This window comes from Podarcis bocagei, assembly GCF_964188305.1.
Source record: "Podarcis bocagei genome assembly, chromosome: 13".
Classification (NCBI taxonomy): domain Eukaryota; kingdom Metazoa; phylum Chordata; class Lepidosauria; order Squamata; family Lacertidae; genus Podarcis; species Podarcis bocagei.
The window spans coordinates 4,253,511-4,281,505 of NC_138138.1; the positions used below are offsets into that span (position 1 = coordinate 4,253,511).

At 42.6% G+C, this 27,995-nt stretch overlaps 1 protein-coding gene and 1 long non-coding RNA gene across 4 annotated transcripts; one reads left to right on the top strand and one right to left on the bottom strand.

The window, feature by feature from the left end:
• Positions 1-4,898, top strand: LOC308571651. The gene is made up of 2 exons (XR_014001567.1): positions 1-356; positions 802-4,898. It is a non-coding gene; the product is annotated as an uncharacterized lncRNA (long non-coding RNA).
• Positions 4,738-27,989, bottom strand: SDHA (succinate dehydrogenase complex flavoprotein subunit A). Of its 3 annotated transcripts, none has more exons than XM_081167279.1 (15): positions 27,841-27,989; positions 21,702-21,791; positions 20,441-20,602; positions 17,554-17,697; positions 16,719-16,883; positions 14,761-14,909; positions 12,739-12,863; positions 12,122-12,290; positions 10,967-11,162; positions 9,915-10,086; positions 9,312-9,430; positions 8,425-8,536; positions 7,209-7,339; positions 5,968-6,081; positions 4,738-5,728 (listed from the first exon to the last, which is right to left on the bottom strand). In XM_081167279.1, exons 1-15 carry the CDS (start codon positions 27,895-27,897, stop codon positions 5,642-5,644), a joined length of 1,992 nt encoding a protein of 663 aa, XP_081023405.1. In that variant the 5' UTR covers positions 27,898-27,989; the 3' UTR covers positions 4,738-5,641. The 3 variants fall into 3 exon arrangements, with proteins under 3 accessions (XP_081023405.1, XP_081023406.1, XP_081023407.1); XM_081167280.1 differs by having other exon boundaries at positions 21,702-21,788; positions 27,841-27,961; XM_081167281.1 differs by lacking the exons at positions 20,441-20,602; positions 21,702-21,791; positions 27,841-27,989 and adding an exon at positions 19,161-19,182.
• Positions 27,990-27,995: the final 6 nt, after the last annotated feature.

Consider the following 27,995-nt stretch of genomic DNA (forward strand, 5'->3'; position numbering starts at 1 on the left):
AGGTTGGCGGCTCGAATGTGCGTGACGGGTTTGAGCTCTCGTTCTTCTGCCCAGCTTCTGCCAGCCTAGCAGTTCAAAAGCACACCAGAGCAAGTAGATAAATAGATGTACCGCTGTGGCAGGAAGGTAAACAGCGTTTCCGTGCGCCCTGGTTTCCCTCACGGTGTTTCGTTGCACCAGAAGTGGTTTAGTTCTGCTGGCCACATGACCCAGAAAGCCATCTGTGGACAAATGCCGTCTCCCTCAGCCTGAAACGAGATGAGCGTCATAACCCCATAGTCGCCTTTGACTGGTCCAGGGGTCCTTTACCTTTACCAATTCCTGCCACCTGTTGCAAAAACAGTGGTCCTCCCTGAGTATCGTTATATTTGAATTTGAAGGAAGGGCCATTATTTAGTTTAGGCCCCCCCCCCTTCCGTTTATGGTTTTCTTGCTTCCTATATTACTATTGTTGCCAGTTCTTTTCTGTAACTAAAGGGGGGAAAGTACTAGATGCAGAAGCTTTTTCGCAACTAACTGCTTGTTAAATCACTTTGGGTTCCCCAGGCAAGACAAAGCCGCCCTGAGACCTCCGGAAATTCAATAAATAATAAATTCAATAAACAATAACAATAAAGCAACTAACAAATTAAATAATAACTTGTAGTTGGGTTCAGATCCCAACATGGCAGAAAATAGTAAAAAGGCATTTTAACTTCACTATGCCTAAGGTTAATCAACTACCTTACCCCATGTGCCCACTTTGACTGGCAGAACTGGTACTGCTGCAGGTGCCACATAATACCAGTTTTGCATTTGCAGCACCTGCACTTTGGAACTCCCTGCCTATTGAAATCCAGCACTGTACGCTTCACTGAACACTTTTTGGCACCTGCTGAACGCATCCATTTTTAGGCAAGTCTACCCAGATCCTTGAGGTGTAGTTTAATGTTTTAGTAATTTTAACTTTTTGTATGTTTTAATGTATTGTTTTTTCTTGATTTATCTTTTTGTAAACTGCTTTGAGGTTGTTGTTTTTTACAATCAAGTGGTGTATAAATTTTATGAAATATAAAATTAAAATAAAGGCTGTTGTATAAGCAACCATGTCCTTATTTTTCAGTGCAATCGCTTGCCTGTTTGAGCAGGAAGTCACAATTGAGTTCAACAGGGTTTATGTCCAGGCAAATGACTACAGATTTGCAGCCCTGTTCTTAAGGGAGTCTGCTGCCTCTTCCCATATGTCATCTTATGGCAGAGACCCACACAGGTTTTATTTCCATTTTATTTTTATTTGCTCCACTGGTTGCTTTTCAGAGCCATGCTCTCAAACCAATATCCAGAAAGAAATAAAACAGAACCCTAGGCAGGGTATGAAGCACAGAGTAAATACAGACAAGAAGTAGGTGCGTGAGAGAGACTGAATTGGATTACCAAAACTATCTTAAGGAAGGGCAGTGGTAAAAATAATTTTAAGGACTTACTGAATGCCAGAATGGAAGGGGCCAAGCAAATGTTAACTGGAAGAGTGTTCAGCAACTGGAACCTAACAGATCTTACCAGCTAGCATATCAAGTAGGACCTCAATCTTACATGACATAAATAATAATAATAATAATAATAATAATAATAATAATAATAATAATAATATTTTATTTGTATCCTGCCCTCTCTGGCCAAGACTGGGCTCAGGGCGGCTTCCATCAAATATATAACACTGGTATAAAATCAAACAAAAATTACCTCCTAAAAATAAGCCAGGATCAAATTAAAATCTAATTAGATGGCTTTCCGCAGGATTAGGGTTGGGAACAGTAAATGTTTACGCTGTTCTTATATGGGCCTGTGAGACTGCTGGGAGGCCTCGTTCATACTAGTTCTTATACAAAAAGAGAAGGGGAGTCAGGCTGAGCCCTGACCAAAGGCCTGGCGGAACAACTCCGTCTTACAGGCCCTGCGGAAAGATGTCAAATCCCACAGGGCCCTGATCTCTTGTGGCAGAGGGTTCCACTAGGCCGGGCCAGCCTAATCTCTCAGAGGCCCGGGATCTCCAAGCTGTTGTTATTTGCAGACCATAAGGTCCTCCGTGGGTGCATACCAGGAGAAGCAGTCCCGTAGGTACGAGGATCTTAGGCCGTATAGGGATTTAAAGGTGAAAACTAGACCTTAAACCCGATCCTGTACTCCACTGGGAGCCAGTGAAGCTGGTATAACACTGAATGAATGTGATCCCGCGGCGAAGACCCCATATGGAGTCTCGTCGCGGCATTCTGCACCCGCTGGAGTTTCTGGGTCAGCTTCAAGGAGTGAATTACAATAATCAAGCCTGGAGGTGACCGTCGCATGGATCACAGTGGCGAGATCAGGGTGAGAGAGGTAAGGGAACAACTGCTTAGCACGGCAGAGATGGAAAAATGTCGCCTTTGTTGTAGCTGCAACCTGCAACTCCATAGAAAGGGAGGCGTCGATGATTACACCCAAACTCTTGACAGAAGGCACTGGCGCTAATTGCGCACCCGCAAGAGATGGGAGTCATAAAGGAGCAAACAGTCCTTTAGGTAACCCAGTCCCAAACTGTTTAGGGCAGGCTTCCTCAATCTTAGCCCTCCAGATGTTTTGAGACTACAATTCCCATCATCCCTGACCATCATCCTAGCTAGGGTTCATGGGGGTTGTAGGCCAGGAACATCTGGAGGACCGAGCTTGAGGAAGCCTGGTTTAGGGCCTTACAGATTAATACTAATGCATGTTGTGCCTAGAAATACAATGCAACAACAGAAATGTGTTCAAACCTTCTGGCCCTCATTAGCATCCCAACAGTTGTATTTTTCACCAGTTAGTTTCTGGGCTGCTTTCAGAGGCTGCCTCACATAAAGGGCATTGCAGCAGTCCAATCTGAAGGAAAGGAGAGCACGAGTGACCAGGGCCAGGTCCTATCACTCCAGATGGGGCCTGAGCTGCACCACTGGCTATTGCCCTACCTGTGCCTCTCCAGACAGCACTGAGTTCAAGAGCAGTTCCAAGATGTATACCTGGTCCTTCAAGTGTTTCACAAGTGTCCCAGATTCCCTGGGAGTTGTAGGTGGAAAAGAAAGGTAAAGGTGTGTGCTATGAGCATATTGATGGCAACACATCCCAAATATTCAGTGACTTCCCCCAGCTGTTTCATGTAGATGTTGAGGAGTATTGGGGATAACATGGACGTCACAAGGCAGAGGTGGCACAGAACTCCCAGCTTTATCGCTTAAACATAAAGCCAGCTATTTTCTCTTTCTCCACCAACCCAACATTGTGTAACATCCAGCCTGATGGAAAAGTTCTGGGGAACTCTCACTACCGTGTGAAATTTTGGTGGATCTTCATAAAAGGTATTGTCTTACTCTGAATTTTAATTAAGCAGTATAAATAGCTTAAATAAAAGATAGGTGCAAATGCTCCGTTTATAAACATAGCATTCTCTCTCTCCAGAGCAAGCCTCTCAGAAAGTGTGTTTGGGAGGGTACCAAACCAATCAGTCAAACATGTTCTTCTCTGCCCTTGTGGTGTGGAACCTCTCTTTGGCCAGTAGTCCATTATGGTACAATATTGCAAGCCTTTTCTGAAGACATAATCTGTGTAGCCAGCCATTCACGTCTAGTATTCATTCTCTTTTTAGCCCAAAACCTTCAGCAGGAAGGAGTAACAAACCACCAACGGTGTGCTACCAAGAGCTTCATAGTCACTTGCAGTGTGTTCAAAGCCGAGTGTGGCAGTACCATTTTTCCTGATGTGAATCAGCAGAAAGGGCTAACAGTCAGTGGGCTTGATAAGCTTTCCAGTACATCCTAGATGTATATACCAGAGAGACAGCAAACCTCACTTATAAGTTGTATGCAGTTTTAACAACAACAACAGTTGTTGTTGTTGTTGTTGTTGTTATACCCCACTCATCTGGCTGGGTTTCCCCAGCCACTCTGGGTGGCTTCTAGCAAAATATAAAAGTATAATAAAACATCAAATATTAGAAACTTCACGATACAGGGCTGTATTGGGAATTTATACAATTAAGCCTCTTTTTTCATAATTTCCCCACGAATTTTTGTATTTTAAGCTTTTATTTGTGAACTAAGACGCGGGTGGTGCTGTGGGTTAAACCAGAGCCTAGGACTTGCCAATCAGAAGGTCGGCGGTTCGAATCCCCACAATGGGGTGAGCTCCCGTTGCTTGATCCCTGCTCCTGCCAACCTAGCAGTTTGAAAGCACATCAAAGTGCAAGTACATAAATAGGTACCACTCCGGCAGGAAGGTAAACAGCGCTGCTCTGGTTCGCCAGAAGCAGCTTAGTCATGCTGGCGACATGACCCGGAAGCTGCACGCCGGCTCCCTCGGCCAATAAAGCGAGATGAGCACCGCAATCCAGAGTTGGCCACGACTGGACCTAGTGGTCAGGAGGGGTCCCTAAGACATGTATAGCCAGAGACGTGTGTATAAAATATTTATGTTCTACTATTTCTGGGGTGTTCTTGGATTCTGCATAAAAGGGGACTCCATCCCCTTTTAAACATCTTCAGAGAGGCAGGAGTGAATAAAAAGCATGTTTGCACTAAAGATATCTGGAATTCTTACTCATGGAGAAAAGCCTTCTGGAAAGAAATTACTCCGCATATGCTAAAATTCTAATTACAAAAAATTAATCTGTGAAATCCAAGAACACACACATGTTGAACAACATTAATGGAGAAATTGATAGAACTGTTTCAGTGCTGGCACACACTGTACTTATATTCTTGTCCTATTTAATGTGCTGGATTTTTACAAATACAAAGTAAATACATAATATGCACACTTGTCAATGAAATCAGAAAGCAGTTAGGAAAACTTTGTTTCAGATTTTTCAGATGATACTGATACGACAGCACTGAAGCATCTGAAAGAATATCCATCTATACATTGTGACCCTTTTCAGAGATACACTCCAAACAAAGAATGCCTTACAAAGAATGCCAGATATACAACTTTCAATTCTTAACAGTGTATTATTCACCTAGGTAAAGATATTTAAGGGAGAGAGAGCTGGATTCTTTAAATTTTTACTGTCTGCCAACAGACAGAAAAGTCCTACCAAGCTGTTATGGATCTGCTATGATATTTGGTTTAGGCTTGACACTGTTCACAAGTTATAGTTGCAGCAACTGTGATTTAAATAAGTAATGTGAACTGTAAAATGTAGAGAATTATAAAGTTCTAAGACCACAATCCAATAGTTAAGTGCACTTAAACCCTTTCATTTCAATGGGTGTAAGTACTTCCAACTATTGGATAAATGCTGCTGTTTCTCTTAACCACCATACTGCATTTACTCTTTTAATGTATCGCTCTAAGAAAGTCAATACAAAATTGCACAGTCAAAATAAAGGTAATACATATGAATTGCGTGCAGAGCTCCAGCTACTTAGAGAAACCTACAAACTCAAGCAGAGACAATATGAGATTACTTTGCTGCATGAGCTCTGTATTGCCATGATATATTAACGCATGAAGCAATGGACCAGTATACTAAGCTTCCTGGATTCTGCTGCAAATGAAGATTCTCTCAAACTTAATGCATTACAGTTGCCTAGTAGTAAGCTGCATGATGTTCGCTTCTGTACCAGGAAACTTACAAGGAACTCAGTGATAGTCACTAGTAGGAACGAATAGCTGGTGGCACTGTTGCACAGTCTTCTTCATTGAGGGTTTTGTCGATTACAGGCCTATAATCCAGAGTAACCTGAAAAAAACCAGTTGTTTGTCTTTGTTAGAAAGCTGACTGCACAGCAAGAGTCAAGCTACAACTTTATTATTTTGCACTTAAAATTAATCAACCTCATTACAATCCAAAAGAGAAATCAAAATTTCTTTAAATTGAGTTCTTTTAGTTGGAAAACAAGTCCCACACTACCAAAAGCAGTATGCTGGATATACAGGATTCCTAATTTCAAAGGCCAAGGGGGTGGGGGGATCACATACCTTCCCAGTCTTGCCATCTACATAAGAGAGAGTATGCTTTCTCCAGTGCTGATCAAATGATTTCTTCTGCTGCCCTTGGATTGGTTTGGAATAGTCATATTCATCAATCCTTACCTAAGCAACACAATGTAAGAGTGAGATAATGGCAACAACCCAAAGCTCTGCTCAGAAGATGACACCAGCCATGTGCCAAACAGCCTTAAATATTAAAGAACATTCTAGTTTCTTTAGGAATTTAGAAGAGCTAGAAATGAATATGGAAGCACTACCTATTCTTCTACAAATGTGCAACTCCTTAGGTTCTAGCTTTCATTACCTCCTCAGTGAAACCAGCTTTTTTGTTGTGTCTGTGGACACGCATTGCCTTATCTTTTATTATATAGAGAGATCCTGGATTAAATATTTTAGCTGCATTATAAACAACTGAAATGTGGAAGTGCTGTCCTGAAAGCCCAATAATTCTGATTTTTAAAAGGTGCTGATAGTACCCAGAACACTCATTTAGAAGAGATGTCAAAAAGGGCACTGATAGAGACATCTCCGTGAGATTGTGGAGCAGCTTAGGCTGTGCTTCTTTCTTACAAAATTAATTACTGAGGTACCTCCAGTTCAACATGTTGGTACGTGCAATTCTGCTTTAAAAATAAATTGGCTCATTGGCAACGAAATGGAAGTTGGGGTGTGACTGGGCAGAGATGCGCAAATTTTGCTTTAAAGCTCAAGTGTTTCTGAACCTGGCCCACCCAACTCCCTTAATCTTCCCCAGCCCCAAACACTAATAATGTATCACACTGATTAATATGCACATATGCAGTCACATGTAACCTGCTGCTACAAATGTAAGCATTTGTAGACTGGAATACTTCTCCAATACCGACATTAGATGTGGAATAAAACAGGAAAATTCTGATGCTTCTCCTAAAACCACACAGGAAGATTTGTCCTTGCAACAAAGCAGCAGTCCTTTCAAGGTTTTTTGCTTTCCAAATCAGGTTGGGAGTACCAGGGGTAGCAGCAGCAACATATATACCCAATATGTTTCAATGAGAACTGTTCAACACACTCTGGCTGCTCAGAAGAGGAAAGCTCCATTTGTCTCAGGATTCTGCACCTTCCTGGAACTGTTGCCACTATTTCCATATGCCATTCCTCTTTCCCCCTCCCCAGCCAACATGATCAATGTTCAGAGATGGTGAGAGCAGGGGTGGGCCACAGATGATACATAAAGAAGTTGTGCATACCTTAAAATCCTCCCTAGCATGAGCACCACGTGACTCTTTCCGAGCCTCTGCACCATAAATAGTTTGTAAAGCACAGAGCATTAGATTTTGTAGTTCCAAAGTCTCCACCAAGTCAGTATTCCAGACAATACCTAAAGGTACAATGAAATGTTAGGGGCATTTCAGCAGTCCCAATATACAAATCAGACAAAAGCACAACTCTGCTTGTAGACCAAGGCTGCAATTCTATGCAATTCTATCTCCTGAAGTGAACACTTGCTTCTGAGAAAACATGTCTCTGTGTGTTTCTCATATAAAACTGTTTGAGTCATGGCCTGCAAAGCTGTCTTGCATGCAGCTTAGAAACTATAACAATTGTGTCAGTGTCATGAGCCTGAAGTCTGTGCTATATTCCTAGTTAAAAATGTGAAAAAATATCACAGGAAAAAGGGCAGCACTCTCCCCTCTGCTCTCTTCCCCACTAATATCAGGGGGGAAATGACAGAAATACAAAAAAGTCATTAATTCAACTGTACCACTGGTGCTTAAATATATGTGATGAAGGCACCAGGCAAGCCTTCCTGGAGAGAGCATTCCACAAACAGGGAGGCACTGAGGAAAAGGCCCATTCTTGCGTTGCCACCCTCCGGACCTCTAATGGTAGAGGCACACAAAGGGCCTCAGATGATAACCGCAGGGTCTGAATCAGTTCATACGGGCAGATGTGGTCCTATCATCTGTGATCAGATGGAGTAACATAATTTGTCTGACTGATTTACCACCTTACAAAATAGCTCTTCCAACAAGGCAGAATGTATTGCATTTGAGTGCACAGATAAGCACAGAAATGAGCACAAATTAAGTTCCAGCTATTTTTTAAGCTAATTATTAGACCTTATATTTACAGAGATGACCTCTAAGTATGTAGACAAAGCCCGGTGAAATTCCACTTTAGCTAATGGGGCCTCCTGCTGCCACCGCGCCACCAGAGCACAAATTCTGTTCTCATCCTGAAGCAAAGTTCTTAACCTGAAGCACTATTTCTGGCTTAACGGAGTCTGTAACCTGAAGCGTATGTAACCTGAGGTACCACTGTACTTGTTTTTAAGTCAAACTGATGTTACATTTCTTAACGTCAAAGTTCTCTGAACTGCATATGCTGATAGATGCCACAATCATTTACTTGCACACCTCTAAGAAAACGCCAAGCTTACAATGCTACATTCAGACAGTCTACCTCTATCGAATGTCTTCAAATCATCCATGCTGTTATAGAGACTGCTAATTTGCTCACAACCCTCCTGTAGGACAGGACCTGTACGGAACACTGCAGCATGGGTTTGCATTGTCTATAAATAGAAATTGAGAAACAACACACTGATTGGAAATTCGAAGAAAAAATTAACCTCCTACAGCTGCCAGAATGTTCAGTTGTCAAAATCTGTTTGAATACACCCATATCACTTTCTACAAACCCTCAAGTCCATACTCATGTGCAGTAACACCATTGTCTTCGGTTAAATCACCCTGGTGCCTAAGCTGCCCTGGCTATTTCTTAATGGCTCCATCACTTCCAAGAGAATTTACTCTGGGCTGCAATATGTAACCATTAACACATATCAACACAGCCAGCCTGCTATCTTTCATAATCTGTATAAATCTGAAATACTCTGAATGCAACTCTACCCATGTATAAAAAGGAAGGAGTAGAGTGCTGAGGTTCTGGACATGAAAGCAAATTTAACTTGAGAAGTGCAACAGCCCTTAGGGATGGAGTGTAGAAGCAGGTTCCATTTGCAGAGGAACATCCTGTTTGTATTCTGAGCACAGTTTACTACAACCATGTGAAGCAACTTAAGCTGAAAGTTAAGGAAGGTCACCTAGGAAGCTTTGCACCTGAACAGGAGTTTCAACCTAGGTTTCATGGGTGTTTGCCAACTTTTAGATCATGAATGGATAATCAGCCCCTCCATCTCGAAAATACCAGAGCACAAAATTTTAAAAAGAAGAAAAACATTTTAGAAAGGCCAGAAATCCAGTTTTCAAGTCAAAACATTATATATCTGTTTTAGCAATTCACATTACATGTTATTAGCCTAGCCTCCAAGCAAACCTTTTATATACCTTTTGCATATTAAGTCTCAGATCCGAAGTTCTTATGCTTCCATTGGCAAAGCGCAGTTTGTCAAGATTTGCTACAGATTCTTCACCTGCATTTGGTTTAATTGACGGAACTGGTTCTCCTAATTAGAGTAGACACAAGCATGATTCAGCTAAAGTTAAGTCTACAAAAATTAGATAGCAGTCAGGGTGAGGGGGGAAGGCAAGGAACAAGAGGAATATATTGCCAATCAGTAATTCAATTATTTCCTAGTAAAATTCTCAGTGCCTGCCCAGCCCCTTCTGATAAATTTGGTAGGAAGGGAAATATTTTTTCATAGGCATTAATAGAGTTTCTTGACCTTGCTGGTCAAGTGAAAAGCTGTTACCAGTCCCACTTCTCCATGCAAGCCCCAATTCCTCAGCCTTTCCCCTGGGAAGGAAAATGTGGAAAGAGTGGTCAGCCGCTCCCTGCTGTTTGAAGGTGCCCCTGCTTGAAAGAGCAGCACCAACCTCTCCTGAGTAAAGGGCTGGTTGAGAGCATGCTGGTTTGGGCTCTAATGCTCAAAGGTACCCAGCCCTTTCAAAGCCTTTCGAGGGAAATGAAAAACAAGCAAGGAGACCTACCAGGTTTGCAGGATTCCGCAATGCTAAGAGCACACGCACGGCCAAAGACCACCAAATCTAAGAGTGAGTTTGCTCCAAGACGATTAGCGCCATGAACAGAGGCAGAGGCTGCTTCCCCACAAGCATACAAGCCAGGTACTATTTGATCTCTGCCATTTACATGAGTAATCACCTGCCATTAAAAATAAGTGTGAAATCAATATAAGCATGACAGTGACTCTATTCACGCACTGCTCACATGAAGAGGGCAAGTGTGGTGACAGAGGTAATGGGACCACGCATTTACCCCACTCCAAAAGTCACCCAGCTCCTCCTGTTCCTGGCACTGTTATGTTCAGCATAACTTCATGTGTGGAGAAGACTTCTCACTGCAGAAAGATCCCTGCATGATTTAGAACCCTGATTATAGTGGGTTCTAAAACCATGCAGAGATCCTCCATGGACAGAGAAGTCTCCCCAATGCAGAGGTTTGTGAGAGCACAGCAAAGGTAGGAGCAAAAGGAGCTGCACAGTTTTGAGGGTGGGATACACACAGTCTTTGTCACCATTTTTACTACTGACTTTCTTGTAGTCATTTTTTAAAAGCTGTTGGCTAACACAAGGAGTGAAGGTGGTGATGGCAGAAGGCAGAGGGAGAAGGGAGAACCGAAGACCACAGGCCAAATTAGGTCTGCCAGGCCTTGGAGGTTGGCATTCAGGCCATTTTGGGCTAACCAAACCTACGTTAACAAGGGAAAATGTCACAAAACATCATGCTCAAGAAAGGTGGACCTGGTTAGCCCTGAATACCTGCAAATTCTTCATTTGCATTCCTGGCGTGGAGATGTGAAGGAAGAGCCAGGGCTACAAAGGAAGAATCTGCCTTTGCAGCTACAGCTTGAACTTTTAATCACCTAATGTCAGGTGACTAACAGGAAGGCAGACCCGTCCACCTGTCAAAGTGGGCTGTGAAGTTGCTATTTCTTCACAATTATATCAATCAGTATGCAGAAAACACCCACAATATTCAGTTTAGAATACTTCCTATTTGAATATTACTTCTGGAAAATTACCTGTCCTTTGTAGTTTGTAGGAATACCTCCCATATTGTAATGAACAGTGGGCAGAACAGGGATGGGTTCTTTGGTAACATCCACACCAGCAAATATCATCGCAGTTTCTGAAATCCCAGGAAGACGAGTTGCTAACTGCTGAGGTGGCAAATGATGCAGTTGCAAGTACACGTGGTCTTTGTCGGGCCCACATCCTCTGTTGTTAAAAGAAAAAGTGTTATAAACACACTCATTTTCACAGTCCTATCTAGAGGCAAACTTTTAAAGTCATTCATCATCTTATATAGGAAGCAAAACAAGAACAGCTCTCTTGGTGACAGGAACTAGCCATCTTTTTCAACCCACATTTCACTTTCTATTTACTAACAGTTCGTAAAGTTTAAATAAATAAAACACATTTCTTACAATTAGGTCTCATATGAGGTAGCAAGTCTGAGGCTTGTCCATGTGCCCTACACCCCCTTCTTCCAGTCTGTAGGTCATAAACATCCCTACATTTGTACACACTCACCTGTCTCCTAAATCCTGGGAAGAACTGTATTGCCAGGAGGACATGTTCAATATGGTCTGAGTGAAATACTATTACAGTGGTGCCTCGCAAGACGAAAAGAATCCGTTCTGTGATTCTCTTCGTCTAGCGGTTTTTTCGTCTTGCGAAGCAAGCCCATTGACGGATTAGAGGATTAGCGCTTTTAGCGACTTTTAGCGGCTTATCTGCTTATCGGATCAGCTGATAAGCGGCTTAGCGGCTTAGAAAAAGGGGGGGGGAGGAAAAAAAACCAGCAGGAACTCGCAAGACATTGTCGTCTTGCGAAGCAAGCCCATAGGAGATTCGTTTTGCGAAGCACCTCCAAAACAGAAAACCCTTTCGTCTAGCGGGTTTTCCGTCTTGCGAGGCATTCGTCTTGCGGGGCACCACTGTATTCTTTAAGATAGCTTTCCTTAATCCTGGGTTCCCAGAAGCTGTTGGACTACAACCATCCACCACCCCCCGTCAGCACTGCAAATGGTCCAAGATAATGAGGGTTGTGGTTCAACAACATTTGGGGAACCAAGGCTTTAAGATACTGGACTGGTCAACGTTTACAAACTGAGCAACCCCACATCTTCTATAATCATATTTGAAAGGTAGCAGTTACAGAAAACCAGACTTACCTTCCTTCTCGGATCTCAATAGTCATTGAACGAGACACAACATCTCTTGAAGCTAGATCTTTGGCAACTGGTGCATATCTCTCCATAAACCTTTCACCTTCACTGTTAATCAGAATGCCTCCTTCACCACGGCAGCCTTCTGTAATAAGGCAGCCAGCTCCATAAATACCTGCAAAACAAGCAGTCACTATATTATAAACTTGTTAGGGACTATATTTTACAGATGTTCCTCAATGTCATAGTACTAGAATGAGACACCAACATTTTAATATCCAATATAGTGTATGTACCAGCTTCAAATCTTGGCTTTGATAATCAATCAAGCTTGTTCTTTGAATGGCTTTTGAAAAGCCAGAATTCTCTCACATCTGCCAATATAGGGATGGCAAACTACCAACTCTACAGGACTCTTGAATACTGAAGATGTATGGGAAGTGCTTTGAACACCTAAAGCAGGATATAAACACTTCTGCTATGAGAAAGAAGTTCAACAGCTGTAGGCTGCTCCAATCCCAAATGCCCACCCTGGATTTAAAGGTTTAATGAGGTTTAATTTAAAGGCTAAAGAGTTTCACAGTAACCTTAGTTGTCTGTAATGTTATAGAGCGTCATTTTACCTGTGGGATGGAACTGCACAAACTCCAAATCCTGACAAGGCAGGCCGGCCCGTGTTACCATTGCTGTGCCATCTCCAGTACAGGTGTGAGCAGATGTACAGCTGAAGTAGGTGCGCCCATATCCTCTAGGAAAAGAGCTCATTATTAGTATCTGGCCAGTACATTTCACACACACAAAGAAAACCCAACGATTTCAGCTGCATACACTTACCATGGAAAGCCATGGCTAATGATTGACCATAACGTGCAGATTTCTCCTGATTCAGTTGCTCGACTACGCGAGCAGGAATAATAAACCTCTGTTATAAAAATCAGGTATTTTTGCTTTCTCTTTGGCTAATTTGAGTTGGTGGGTTAATTTTTCTCCCATCGCTATTTGCCACAGTTCTCTGTACCAACAATCCAATGTCAAATACACTGCAGTTTTTCAATTTTTGGTTATCACCCTGCAAGCAGCCATCAATATGAATACTATTTGTTCCACGGGTCTCACTTTCTCATTTTGTTCTGCCCAAATTGTTAAAAGAGTTAATGTTGGTGTGCGATTTTTTTTTTATGTGTGATATTTGCCATTTCTATAAAAATATCATAGTACATAACTGTGATACAGAAAATGGCCACCACACACACACACCTTGTCAATTACAATTTCTCCAACATTTTGTATTATTTTTATTTGCAGACATATTAGTGTACTGTACTAGTGTACTGTACCACTGACATAATAATTTTAAAGAATTCTCCCCATGGGTTGATGATATTGCTTTCTTTGAGAAAATCATCCATATTTTCTCCCATACATTTTGTTCTTTTGCTATTCCAATATCACTTACCCATATTATTTTCAAACCATTCAATATAATTTTATTTCTATCAAGATGTAAATAAATGTTAGAGACTAATCCTTTTGTATTTGTCCTATGTTCCACATTTTGTCCTGTTTAGTTTGTTTTCCCCCTTTTGTCCTAATCTTTCAACCATGATTGGCCTCGGATCGTAATTCGTTGGTGTAAAACAAAACATAGTCCCTGGTTTGGGCACAAGAATTGTGGTTTGTTGCTCCCACATGCTAACTGGGAACAGCAATCCCAGTCAGGAACAGCGCATTCACTGTAAACTAGACAGAGGGAACCTCTGGATTCCTGTAAAGCAGGCATGGCCAAACTTGGCCCTCCAGATGTTTTGGGACTACAATTCCAATCATCCCTGACCACTGGTCCTGTTAGCTAGGGATGATGGGAATTGTAGTCCCAAAACATCTGGAGGGCCAAGTTTGGCCATGCCAGCTGTAAAGCAATTCCTTCTTCAGCCACGTCCACCTACACCTGATGCCATGGCCAGCACTAGACACAGGGGATGCAAAGACACAGCTGCAAAGGATCAAAACTACATTCCCAACTGTTTCTCTGCAAGAGCAGCTTGCAGTTCCCACCTTTTAAATATGCACCAGCTGGCCTGGGAAAACTACAGCACTCTTTCCTTCCCATTCCCTTCTAACTCAATGTGAGCCATTAGAATAAAAATACAATTAAGCAGAGGTAATTTTTTTTTGTTATCTTTAACAGGGCTACATGTTTAGGAAGATTATATATTGTATGAAATTCCTACTTTAAAGTGTTAAATATTCTTAGAGTAAAAGTCTGACTTCATAATCTTTTGTAAGCAGCCCCCATCTCTGCATTCCCTTTCATCTTTGCAAACAAAGTGTTGGGAGCATATGTTTGTTGACATGAAGTCTGATTTCCCCCTCCTATTCAATAGGAAAAGGGAAAGAATTGTTTAATGGGCAGGATGCAAGGCTCACAGTATTAAGGGCAGAGAAAATAACCCAAAGGGAGGAGGGTTTGGAGGCTTCCCAATGAGTGTTGGTGGAAACACACTCTCTCTCTCCGTGGGGGGGGGGGGGGAGAGAAAAGGATGACAGCAATAGACTCCTCCCTGATCTAGCCTGAGGCCAGAATGACAGACAATTCCAGGAAGTACATTCACATATCATCAGTATGAACAGCTCATTAATATTACCCAGTGGCGATAATTGTATTTTTTGCTCTTAAACGATGTATGGTTCCATCTTCTATACAAAGTGCAATAACACCACAACATTCTCCATTTTCCATAAGGAGGTCAAGGGCAAAATATTCCACAAAGTAACTCGTGTCATATCGAAGAGACTAAAGGGGGAGAGGGAAAGAATCATGTATTATTATTATTATTATTATTATTATTATTATTATTATTATTATTCAACAAGGTTTTTGGGGTACTCTATGAGACTGTAACCCTGGAAGCAAGTCTTTACTAATTTTAATTTGTCAGAACCAACCTATTTTAGGCAGTTCATAAATATCTTGGTTGACCACAAACTTGACATGAGCCAACAGTGTGACGCGGCAGCTAAAAAAGCCAATGCAATTCTGGGCCGCATCAATAGGAGTATAGCATCTAGATCAAGGGAAGTAATAGTGCCACTGTATTCTGCTCTGGTCAGACCTCACCTGGAGTACTGTGTCCAGTTCTGGGCACCACCGTTCAAGAAGGACACTGACAAACTGGAACGTGTCCAGAGGAGGGCAACCAAAATGGTCAAAGGCCTGGAAACGATGCCTTATGAGGAACGGCTAAGGGAGCTGGGCATGTTTAGCCTGGAGAAGAGGAGGTTAAGGGATGGTATGATAGCCATGTTCAAATATATAAAAGGATGTCACATAGAGGAGGGAGAAAGGTTGTTTTCTGCTGCTCCAGAGAAGCGGACACGGAGCAATGGATCCAAACTACAAGAAAGAAGATTCCACCTAAACATTAGGAAGAACTTCCTGACAGTAAGAGCTGTTCGACAGTGGAATTTGCTGCCAAGGAGTGTGGTGGAGTCTCCTTCTTTGGAGGTCTTTAAGCAGAGGCTTGACAACCATATGTCAGGAGTGCTCTGATGGTGTTTCCTGCTTGGCAGGGGGTTGGGCTCGATGGCCCTTGTGGTCTCTTCCAACTCTATGATTCTATGATTCTATCACTCCAGTATGATAATTCCATTAGTCAGGGATGATGGGTTCAACAATACATGGAGAGGAAAACATGGGCTACTCCTTTCCTTGTGGATTACCTGTGCCAGGAAATGGACAGGGAGAATGCATCTCATGCTTGCTTTTTTGATGTTTTAAATTTTGTAGTATACTACCTTCTGGGTGCTCGCCAATAGCATAAAAGGAAGCTTATAAAATATTTTTTAGAACACCACCATTTGTCAATGAAACATAGAAAAACACATTTGTGTAGGGCGATTCATGAGTGCTGCTGTATCTAGAAATGCACACTGTGACGTTAACATATGAGAGTGCTGGAGGTGAAATAGTTAAACAAGTTACCCAATCAGAACTCAGGGGGGTGGAGTCAGAGGGACTATAAAACCAGCTCTGGGAGGGGCAGAAGGAGTTCGTTGGGAGTTGGGTGGTTGGTTGGAGTGGGAGTGAATTGGGATATAGTCTGTGGGTTGAGTTAGTGTAGCGAAATAAGCTGAGTCAGGAACAGTTAGGAACTAGGAAGACAAGGAAATATCTGAGAGGTGGTTTAGTGAGTGAGAGCAGGTAGCGGAAGTTATAGGTCTGGATAGGCACCCCATGATTGTAATTGACTGATACCGTTTATAAATCCACATGCTTGTTAAACTGCAATAAATAAACAGTAGTTTATGTTCCAATTTAACCGTGGCTGGACTCAGTATTGTACCAGGTAGTGCCTGGGTGGTGGCAGCGAGAAATAAAGTGGTGGCACAGGGATCAATAGACGGTAAAACAATCAGGGACCCTGTGTGATCGCCACACATGTCTCCTGTTTGTTTTTTCTGACTGTGCAGAAGACACATGGATGTGCTGGCTAAGAGTTTTTCTGAGTCAAATACTGATAGGAGTGCAACTATCAATTTCAAAAGTGATCCTACTAATTAAATTCAGTGATCTTGATTCTCTGCCCCACCAGCATCTTCTTACCCGACCATACAGTGTGTGAAGCAGAGAGTGGCCTGTCCTATCAGCCACACAACAGCATCGATGAGCTTGTCCCCCTTTCCCAAACTTTAGGCTCTGTCCTCCAAAGGCACGCTGATAGATCTTCCCATCTTCTGTCCTGCTAAACGGCATGCCATAATTCTCCAGCTAAGGAATCCAAGTGGAACTTATTAGCCATTTAACCATCAGCACGAAAACAAGGAAAGTCTGCTTTACACATATTTCAATTTTAGAAAGAATCTGCCATGTGAAAACAAAAAAGTTAATTTAGGCTAAATAAACTTTTGATTTGCACACACTGTGTCCTAGTTTCAAGAATCTGGCTTATGAACATTTGGGAACTTTCTAAAAAATTGGGGGGAAATTAACTAGATCGAAGCAGGAGACCTCCATCAGTTAATGTGAGTTGTGTGCATTCTCCAAGCCACTGTAAGAAACTCCTCCCTCTGGAACAACTTTGTTGAGGCTCAGTATATCCTCAGAGAAGTTGGCAGTGTCAGCATATTCACAGCTGTAATGTACCCTATAACAATTTGCCAGAGCACCACATTCTGTAGAATGAAGTAATACTGTACCACCTGACCTTACTATGAAGCAATAGAGTTCTGGAGCAGTTTACAGAATCAGAACATGCAAATACAATGAAACAGTGCAATCTTCACTATGAGAAAACTTAGAAAACTGGTTTCTCCTACAAAGAAAAAAATGGTTTTGGACATACCTCAAGAGGAGGTTTGTTCATTTTTCACAGCTGCTATAGTAGTCAGTCATGAAAGAGTATTTCAGAAAGACTCATTTTATATGGTGCTACTTATACCTCGATAACTGAAGCAGGAGCCTGTTCTGTCATATAATGAATCGCATCCTGGTCTCCCAGCCAATCAGAGCCTTTCACAGTATCATAGAAATGCCATCTCCAGTTATCCTCTTCCATATTCCCCAAAGCAGCATTGATTCCTCCCTGGAAATTAAAAGCAAACATTTGCTCAAATGCAATACTTAGCAATCAGTTCCTTTATAATTTAATCTAGGTATGGCTTTTGTTTTATCCATGGCTTCTTCCAGCATCTCATTCAGTGCTTTATCACCAAGCAGTTTATGACCATAGTACTGGAAAGGTTAATCTTACAGCCTGCATCCAGGTTCAGTGTTTCAACCACTTCCTTCTCCTTATCACTCCATTAAGACTGCACTGGGTGCATGGCTCCTTAAGTACATCTTCTTCCCTGAAGCAGGCATCGCATACAATTTTTAGACATGTCGCTAATTCATTGGAAGAGATGCCATTCCACTTTGAGAGTCTTCTTAAATACTTCATGTAAACATGATTCAGTTTGGCCCCCAGGACCTGGGATAAACCTCTTGACTAAAGGCCAGGTGTGGGAGTGGGACAGCAGCCTGATCTTCCCCCAGTTCCAAAATAGTTACAGCTCTAGCAAGAGAATGGTACTTTAAGGCAGGGTGCCTCTTTACTGAACCACTCACTGTCCTCTCTGTGTAAATAGAGGACTGAAAGTCTGTGTCCTCTCTAGCCAAGAGGTCATCTGATCATGGGGTCTTCGGTTCCCCCAGAGCTTGGATGATGGGTGCAGCTCTAAGTGTTGGATCCCCAGTCGCTTGTGCCTAGGAACTTGCAGCATCCTGCTCAGAATTGTTTTCCTCTTTTCTTATCTGTGGGAACCTTCAGACGCCCAATCCAATTTGTCACAGGGATGCACCTGCCTACAAGCCCATCTTGCCTCCAGGCAAGTCTTCAAATTTGAAGAAAGGGGCATAGAGCAGTAGAAGAGAGGAAGAAAGTTATCACTATGATAACAGCCCCTGCTACACTGAATTTCAGACCAAATATCAGGTGCACCTGTAGAAGCTGCAGCCACAAACAAGTACCCTAAATGGTTGAGAAGAAGATAAATGCATTCAAACAAACAAACACTTGACGCCAACAGTTAATGAGTCCTGCGACTTTATCCCTTCAAGGATTAAGGTCTGACATTACCAGCTGGGACCACAGCAATCACAGCAACCCAGAAGTGGCTGGAACCGGGGGGGGGGGTGCACGCGCAGGGGGACATAACAGGCTGATGGGTGCTCCATCATTGCGTGCAATGACCTAGAATGCAACACCTATATATCGCAGTCGTTTACAACAACATAAAAACATAAAACCAAACAATATCATCATAAAAAGTTAGAAGCAAGTTAAAAGCAAAAATAAATTTAAAACAAATATCCATAGACCATTGGGGTGGGGGGTGGGATGTCCTCTTCCTTGCCTTGCATAGGCCTGGAAGAACAGAAATGCTTTCAGCATTTAAAAGTTCGCACAAAAGGCACCTGCTGAATCTCTATTGTCAGGGTGTTCTACAGGGCTGGGTCAATGCCACTAAAAGCTTGATTTCTCCACTGTTGTCAAATAAGGCTCACCAACTTGGGGAATGATCAAAGACGCTTCTGCTGAAGATCTCATTGATCAAGCTGGAATATAAGGGTTCCCTAAGGTATCCTGAACCCAAGTTGTTCAGGGCTTTGCAAATAAATGCAAGAACCCTGAACCTGGCTTGGTAGCAGATGGGCAACCAGTGCAGCTGTTTCCACAGCGGTGGAACCTGAAGCTCCCCATCAGCAATCTGGAGGACTACCTCATCCAGGCTCAACTAGAGACAAAACACTAGAAAATGTCAAGTAAAGTTGAAGACAGAGCTTAAGTCCCAGAGGCCAGCAACAGGAAGAGAACCGTTACCTCTCCAACTGTCAAGGAGAAGGATTCTAAAGCTAATCTGCATAAGTCCTGCTTGTTGGAGTAAGAGGAAGGGGTAACCCATTCCAGGATAGCAAGCTTCACAGATGGAGAAATTGTTGGTCTCTTTCACAATCCAGACCTGAGAAAGTGGACATTATTCAGTGGATTCCTTGTGACCCATTCAAATTAGTCTTACACCAGCCATTTCCTGATAAAATCTGTCCCTCATGCCTCAAGGTCCAGATGAGCCTCATAACTCTGAAACAAGTTTTCAGAAGTAGTCAGTAGATAGCATAAGAACTGCAATTAGAATTAGAAATTTTGCTGATCTGTATCTTCAAAAGCTGTATGGCTTTTTCCCTAGAGCATTTGGACAAAGGACCAGCCATCCTCAAAACTAAGCTTAGAACAAAGGCACTCCCAAGGATCTATAAATAGCTTGATATATTTCATTTGCTTTGTGAAGAGAGTATGGAATAATTTGTAAGTGTAGTATTATCTCATCTGATGTTTTAGGTAACAGTAAAAATAGTGGATTATACACCCCAAACTCGTGTTTTAACAACATAGCAAAGTATGCCAAGGAAAGAGATGGGCTGGAACCTTCTCCCAGACATGCTAATTTTCTAAGTGAAGAGGGACTTTTTGGTTGGTTTGTTTGTTTTAAAGGCAGAATAGTGAGTTCCGTGACCCCCACATGCAATGTGAAGTGGTAGAGTCCAGACACAGGGTTGCCTCTTTGAGAACTAAGAATTTTTTAAAAGAGCAAAACAAATATATGAATGCACGTGAGTTGCATTCTGCTTATCACAATTTCAGTAACAGAGTTTATGCCCGCAGATAGCAGATGGGCTCATTGGTTCTATACAATGTAACCCAGTGTACAACACCCAAATCTAGACAGCTTACTCCATTCGCTGTCTATAGTCTATGAACCACAAATTGGAATTGACTGGCCTCTTACCTGTGCAGCAACGGTATGGGATCTGGTAGGGAACAATTTTGTAACACATGCTGTGTTAAACCCAGCTTCAGACAAGCCAAACGCAGCTCGCAAACCTGCACCACCTGCACCCACCACAACTGCATCAAATTCATGGTCCACTACAGGATACTGTGTTGAAATCTGGTTGAGAAAAAAAAAAAATGAACAGGCGCATCATTTGCAACACCTAGCAAAATAAACCATAGAATAATTATAATGAATATACATGTACACGTAGAGAGCACCACACTTGAACTCACTGTATTAAAAAACAAATTTCAAACTCTGTAGTTAACGCTGCCCACTGTTGATTTGTGACCCTCCATGCTTTGGTGAATCAGGAGCAAGCAATACGATCAAGTGCCCAGTCCACTCTTCTCACACATGTCTTAATCAGCGTTAGAAATTCAGCTATATAAGCTAATTGCCAAATGGCACCTTAAGCCGAGGTTACAGTCACCGCAATGCAATGTCTAGGCACCATTTTCCCCCTCCCTTACAATGAGTTCTATTATTATTATTATTATTATTATTATTATTATTATTATTATTATTATTATTATTATTTCTATGCCGCTTTATATTTTAAGGAAAAAAATCTCAAAGTGGTTTACAACACATGAAAACATCAACTAAAACAATTAAACAAATTCAAGATTCGAAGGAAATATTTCATATCCTTCTCTAAGTGACATTTTGCTTTCCTTGTAGTTATTCACCTACTTAAATTTATATAGCTGCCCCATAGCAGAAGTACTCTAGGAAGCCAGAATGATGTAGTGGTTAGTATGCTGGATTAAGCCCTAGACCAGGGTACAAATCCCCACTCAGTCATGAAGCTTGGGCCAGTCACAGCCTCTAAACCTACCACAGGGTTGTTGTAGGGATTAACTGAGGAGTGAACCATGTACCCCTGGGAGAAAAAACTGGGATATAAATGTAATAAATAAGCTCTTCTGCTTACCTGTTTAAGAAAGCTGGAAGGGCCAGCCAGATGGAGATGTCAGTTGCCAACCTGGCATCCAGAGATCTCCACATGGTAGCAACTGGACCCGCGCCAGTGGCAAAGCGCACCTGGCGCAAGGCTAATGTCTAACGCTGGCCTTCATAAAGACTTCCACAACCTGGCGCCCTCAAGATCTTATGGAGGACAACTTCCATCAACACAGCCAGCACAACCAGTGGTTGGGGAAGGCTGCTATTAGAATATGTCCAAGATGCCAGACAAGTAAGAACTTACTGAATCAGATACTTTGGCAGACGCACTTTTCTTTCCATAAACAGTGAAGTGAAAGTTGCGAGAGAGTGCCTGGCAAGCTGCTGGCCCCTGCTGAAGCAAAACAAAGAAGTGTTATAACTTATGTGATAAAGTTATCTACATGAAGTACACCTTATCCTAAGCATTCTAAATTATATACTGTAAAATGTTTAATATGAAGTAAATGCATGCTATTCCAGGTTACAAGTGGGATTTCTCACCTTTTTGTGGCATTTCCCCCCTGACACACAGAAACTCACCAGGTATAGTTTCCACACAATTGTCAAGAAAATATTGAAAAGGGAGATAGCCTATACATAGAAGTGACTGTCATGAATTTATTTCAATCTTCTTCTTTTTTCAATGAACAGCATCCAGATTGCCCAGCGAACTTGTATATTATGGTTGCTAAGTCTAGCCAGAAAATACCATATCTATTACTGGGCATTTCCTAAAGCCAGGGACAGCCAATGCCATGCCCTCCGTGTTTTTGGACTACAACTCCCATCATCCCATGCAAATACCTGAAACTGCTGAACAAAATATAGGCTACATTCACACCACCACTTTTAATCACTATACTGTAATTACATTTTAAACAGTCGTGGTCCCCTGGAAACAGGATTGATTGTTAAATCACTCTGGTAATCGTAGCTCTGGAAGACAAATAGGGACCTTCCAACAAATCTCAACATCCTTAACGAACTGGTTTCCAAAATGTAAATGTGGCCACACTGTAACAACTGGGGTTGCTTTTTGCATAGTCTCAATTCATAGATCAAGTCTGCTGTTATGTTTTACCACATCGTCGTATTTGCTCAGATAAAGTTAGCATAACTTTACTTTGTTTTATTGCTTAAAGTAATTCACAGGAATGTATAACAGTACAGAAAAGCAAATCATTAACCAGCAATTAAGCTGTTCCAAGCACTTTAATGCATTTCTGAATTGCCATCTTTTTCAAAAATCAAACATTGGCAAGAATTAATGTAAAAGAGCTCAAGGATAAGCTTAAATGTGTTCCTTCTTCAAATGTGACTTTACCTTTTAAATTCATTATTCACAGACAAGTCTGATTAATTTAAGTTGCCATTCTTCAGAGGTTAGAACAGAGATCTCAAAAATAAGAGGAATCTAAGCACCAGACTTAGTAGAAGAATTATGACTGGATGGAAAGACTCTCTGATTCTATGCATATATCTATGTATATATGTTCTCTTTGAAGGGAAGGAAAACCCTTGTGAAAACCTCAACTGGTTGACATAGAAATATTAGAAAAATAAGCATCAAGTAAGACTGAATAATAAACAGCTAAGACAAGTTACCATGGGTGATCTTTCTGAGAACCAGATTTCAGCTTCATTAACTACGAACCCCAAAATCTGGGATCCTCTCCAAACCTTTTTTAGGATTTTGTAGTCATTTTGTAGGGCCACCAAACTGAGTAATTGCTACATCAAACTGGGGTTGGTAGGTAACACTCAGAAATCCAACATTGTCCTAGTCACTCTGAACTGGTGCCATGTTTCATAGCCTTTTTGTAGCATTTGGTAGCTTGAACCCTGCATTTTGTAGAGTAACTGGCATTCAAACTGGTATCCTAGGTATCCCCCCAAACCCCAACATTGTCCCATCCACTCCAAACTGGCGCCAAAGTTCTGTAGTTGTTTTGTAGGGGTTCTGCAGTGAAAAGCCCATATTTGGCAATACCACACAAAAAGCACAGTAACTGATGCTTCAAACCAGGGTTCCTGCTTAACAAAACTCAAAATCCAACACTGTCTGATTTACTCCAAAGCAACGCCAAAGTTTTGCAATTGTTTTGCAGCCTTCTTGTAGTTAACCCCCACATTTTGCCGATCTCCAAAAGTGGGTTACTATCTTACTCAGAAGTTAATGAAGCTATACCCAGTTTAAGTAGCAATTCCTCAGTTGGGGTGGGGCAGACCTACCAAACAAAACCCTACAAAATGGCTAGAAAACTTTGGCACTGCTGTGGAGTGAATGGGACAATGTTTGGTATCAGGGAAAACCTATGACCCCTGGTGTGAGTATCAATTACTAGGTTTGGGGGCACTAAAATGTGGGGTTCGTGCTACAATACCTTTCCCACCCCGATTTGGCCACAGTGATCCATGCGATGGTCACCTCCAGGCTTGACTACTGTAATTCTCTCTAGGCGGGGCTGCCCTTGAAGCTGTCCCAGAAACTCCAGCGGGTGCAGAATGCTGCAGCGAGGCTCCTCACGGGGTCTCTGCCATGGGAGCAGATTCACCCAGTGCTTTTCCAGCTGCAGTGGCTCCCGGTGGAGTACAGGGTCAGATTTAAGGTGCTGCTTTTGACCTTTAAAGCCCTCCACGGCCTAGGACCCTTGTACCTACGGGACCTCCTCTCCCGGTATGCCCCACGGAGAGCCTCAAGGTCCATAAATAGCAACACCCTAGTGGTCCCGGGCCCTAAGGAAGTTAGATTGGCTTCAACCAGAGCCAGGGCCTTTTCAACACTGGCTCCAGCCTGGTGGGACGCTCTGCCTCATGAGACCAGGACCCTGCGGGATCTGATTTCTTTCCGCAGGGCCTGTAAAACGGATTTGTTCCGCCTGGCCCTTGGCTTGGAGCCAATTTGATTCCCTCCCTCTCTTTCTTTTTTCTTTTCCTTCTCCGCCTGTCGACGATGCTACATTTTAATATTTTAATGTTTCATTATTTTAATGTTGTATTTTAATGTTGTTTTTAAGTTGTAATCATTCAACTTGTTTTTATTATTGCTTGTAAGCCACCCTGAGCCCTGCCTTGGCTGGGGAGGGCGGGGTATAAATAAAAAATATTATTATTATTATTATTATTATTATTATTATTATTATTATTATTATTATTACAAAACCCTACAAAATGACTGCAAACCCCTACAAAGGGTTTGCAGGGAATCTCAAGTTTTGGGGTTCATAGTTAATGAAGTTCTAGATTTCTCTCTGCTCAGGGCAAAATGCCCCTTAGGTAGTAGCCCTGTAATGGCAGCTGAGGGTGGGAGAGGTTTCAGCATTCACAAAGAACAGTCTACAGCTATTAAGCAAAACAAAGTGGCAGTATTTCAACTGCAAACAAGCTTTTCAGCTTGCTTTACAGTAACCACAGAATTTTCTAAACATGTAACTGGTTGTGGAATAAGAATAATTAAAGCCTCCCTCAGTCAAAGAGAAAGCCCTAGGCATCAACCTTGAATCTAACTTTCAGCTAAGAATGAGTATTCATTTAAATGGTAAAACACAGGTTAGAAATGGCTTTGCAAAGAGACCATAAGTTATTCCACCCACCCCCTTTTGTTTCTTCAAGCATTTGCAAATGCCTATGTTAGTAATTCATGGCCTCAAATAGTTAATTAGTTCATTTATATACCGCCCTTCATCACAAGATCTCAGGGTGGGTCACAGAATAAAATACAAGACCAAAATACAAGAATCAAAAACAACAAAACAATAACCCACCTTCCAACTTTTGTAATGCTTCCATTGGTATCAGGAAACACATTAGAGGAAACAATTTAGATGACAACTTCTCAAACTTCAAGTAGAAGCTCAGTAGTTGGACTTCAAACTCTTTCATATTGGCCACCGAAAGATAACCTTTCAGTTCTCAAGGTAGTTTGGGTGAACTGCCCCACATACCTACTTTATAAGGAGCATTTTGGGCAATGTGTGGATATGACACAAATGAAATGTTAAGTGCAGTTTTGATAGGGGACCAGTTTGGAAAGCCTTCTTAATACACCTTCTCATAAGCCCTATTTGACTTCGACAGCACTTGTAAGCACTGCCCTGCCCCTCAGAAACACTTTAAGCTACAGGGCAAATGTCTGAAACAGGGAGAGTCCTCACTTCATGGAGGCTCCCTTCACAATCTAAAATCCTGCAAAATCAAGGGTTTTAGTTGCTCAAGTGGTCTGAGTTGAGGAGGCTTCCCAATGCAAACCTTTGCCCTCAAACTAGTGGAGGGCTGATCAAAGAATAAGGATGATGCGCCAAAGGAGGTGGGGCTTGGCAGAACTGCCCCTCACATGGGACACTATTCCTCACCTCATTGTTTATCAGTGACCTGATTTGCATTACTGTAAACCATAATTTAAATAAAATTCAAACGATGGTTTAAATTACTTTTGAGCAGCATTCACCAGCACAGTGCATTTTCTCGCTAAACCATACTTTAAAAATAAGAATGGTTTAGTGTAATGCACATACTGGGCTGCTGCTTGAATTGGTCCCTCAGTTAATGAACCAAGATCTCAAGCAGAAGTGCCAGACTGGCTTGGTGTTCCCCTACAACTGTGGTGGAGGAACCACAGGCCCAGGGACCAAATGTGACTCCCTAGGCATCTATAGCCAACCCTCTGGACTCTGTCAAGACACTTCTGCTCTCTCCAAGCTGCACTTCTCACTGGCCCTGCTCCACATACTACCTTCGAGTGCTTTTGCCTGGCTAGACTGTAATACAAACAGCAAGCTACAGTTTGCAGCAGTCGTGGAAAAAGGCAAATTCCATACCAGGGATCATTAGGAAAGGAACTGTAAAGAAAACTGCTGGCATCATAATGCTGAAATCTATGATGCAACTGAACGTGGAATACTGTGTACAATTCTGGTCGCTTCACCTAAAAAAATGATATTGTAGAGTTGGAAAAGGTTCAGAAGAGGGCCACCCCAATGATTAAGCGGGAGGGAGCAAGTGCCTTATGAAGAAAAGTTGCAGCATTGGGGACTTTTTAGTTTAGAGATAAGGTGAGTAAGAGGTGATACGATGGAAGTTTATAAAATTATACATGGCATGGATAAAGTAGAGAAAAGTTCCATCTCTCATAATACTAGAACTTGTAGACATCCAATGAAACAGAATGTTTGGAGATTTAGTCAAACTATGGAACTTGCTCTCGAGGAGACAGTGGCAGCCACCAACTTCGATGACTTTAAGAGAGGATTAGACACATTGATGGAGAAGGAGAGGGCTGCCAATGGCTATGCTCTACCTCCACAGTTGGGGGGCAGCAATACTTCCGAAAACAAGTTTCTGGAAACTGCGGGGCGGGTGGGAGAAGATTGCGCTTGCGCTCACGTTCTTCCCAGAGGCATCTAGTTGGCCACTGTGAGAAGAGAACGCCAGACCAGATGGGCCATTGGTCTGAACCAGCAGGGCTATTCTTATAAATGCTTCAGCATCAAGAGAACTGGGTGCCAAGACCTGTTACATACAACAGAAATTCAAGGGACACCATCTAATTCACCCCGAAAGAACTGGTGCACCTGTAATCATTTGTACATGTGCCAAAACTAGTTGAGAGGCAGCACATGGAGATCCACACTGATCCTTACAATGTTCCCTAATTGTTCTTATCCTACGATTGGAAGATTACGACATGATCTTAGAAGCGTGGCATCATCTTAGAAGGCTGCGACTATAATGAAGGAACCTGAGCTGCCTTTTCGGAGTTGAAACGACCTCTTCATCTTTACTGGCTGTTGGGGGGAGGGGTTATGCTTAAGATTTATTTGTAAAGGTCTCTCAAAGTATGCCATTCACATTATTTATGAGGACGCATAAATGTTTCGTAACTTGCTATGACATGTGACCCAAGTGGATCGCTCTGCTGGTTACAGTGTGGTGCTGATAATGCCAAGGTTGCAGGTTCCCTTATGGCGCAGCTGCATATTCCTGCGTTGCAGGGGGTTGGACTAGATGACCCTCAGGGTCCCTTCCAACTCTACGATTCTATTATTGTGCTTTAGCATAATACAGATGTGTCTATATGGATTACACATGTGAGGAACAGGATGGATCTATGCGTCTAAGAGAGAATCCGCCGCTCCGCGGGTGACCTTGAAGGCCGGCCACCCGCCTCCCCCTCAGGCTTGCCAACCTGGCGGGGTTGTTGGGAGGATCGGGGCCAGGGGCGGGGCCTGCAGAGCGCACCGGGGTTATTGGGGGAACGGGGGAAGGGCGGCGGTGCGGAGCTGGCGAGGCAGCGGCGCCGCCCCCCTCTCTCTCGTCGTGTCCGGACGGCTGAGCCTTACGGGAGAGCCGCCCCGCACAGGACTCTCCTCCTCCTCCTCCCCCGGCTCCCGCCGCGCACTTACCGCGCGGAGCTGCCTCAAGCGCCGCAACGCCTGCGAAGCCGCCACTGCCGCCGCCATTTCGCACCGGCCCTCAGAAACTAGGCCGGGCAGAGAGCGGGCTCACTGCGCCTGCGCACGAGAAACGGGGGAAGGTCGCCCTGACCGAACAGTTGTCG

Coding starts and splice junctions, on each gene's coding strand:
- SDHA (XM_081167279.1), bottom strand. CDS start 27,897: ATGGCGGCGGCAGTGGCGGCTTCGCAGGCGTTGCGGCGCTTGAGGCAG. Junction 8,537..9,311: donor TGAGACTTAATATGCAAAAG/GTATATAAAAGG, acceptor TTCTATTTATAG/ACAATGCAAACCCATGCTGC. Junction 6,082..7,208: donor ATGCTAGGGAGGATTTTAAG/GTATGCACAACT, acceptor TGTGTTGCTTAG/GTAAGGATTGATGAATATGA.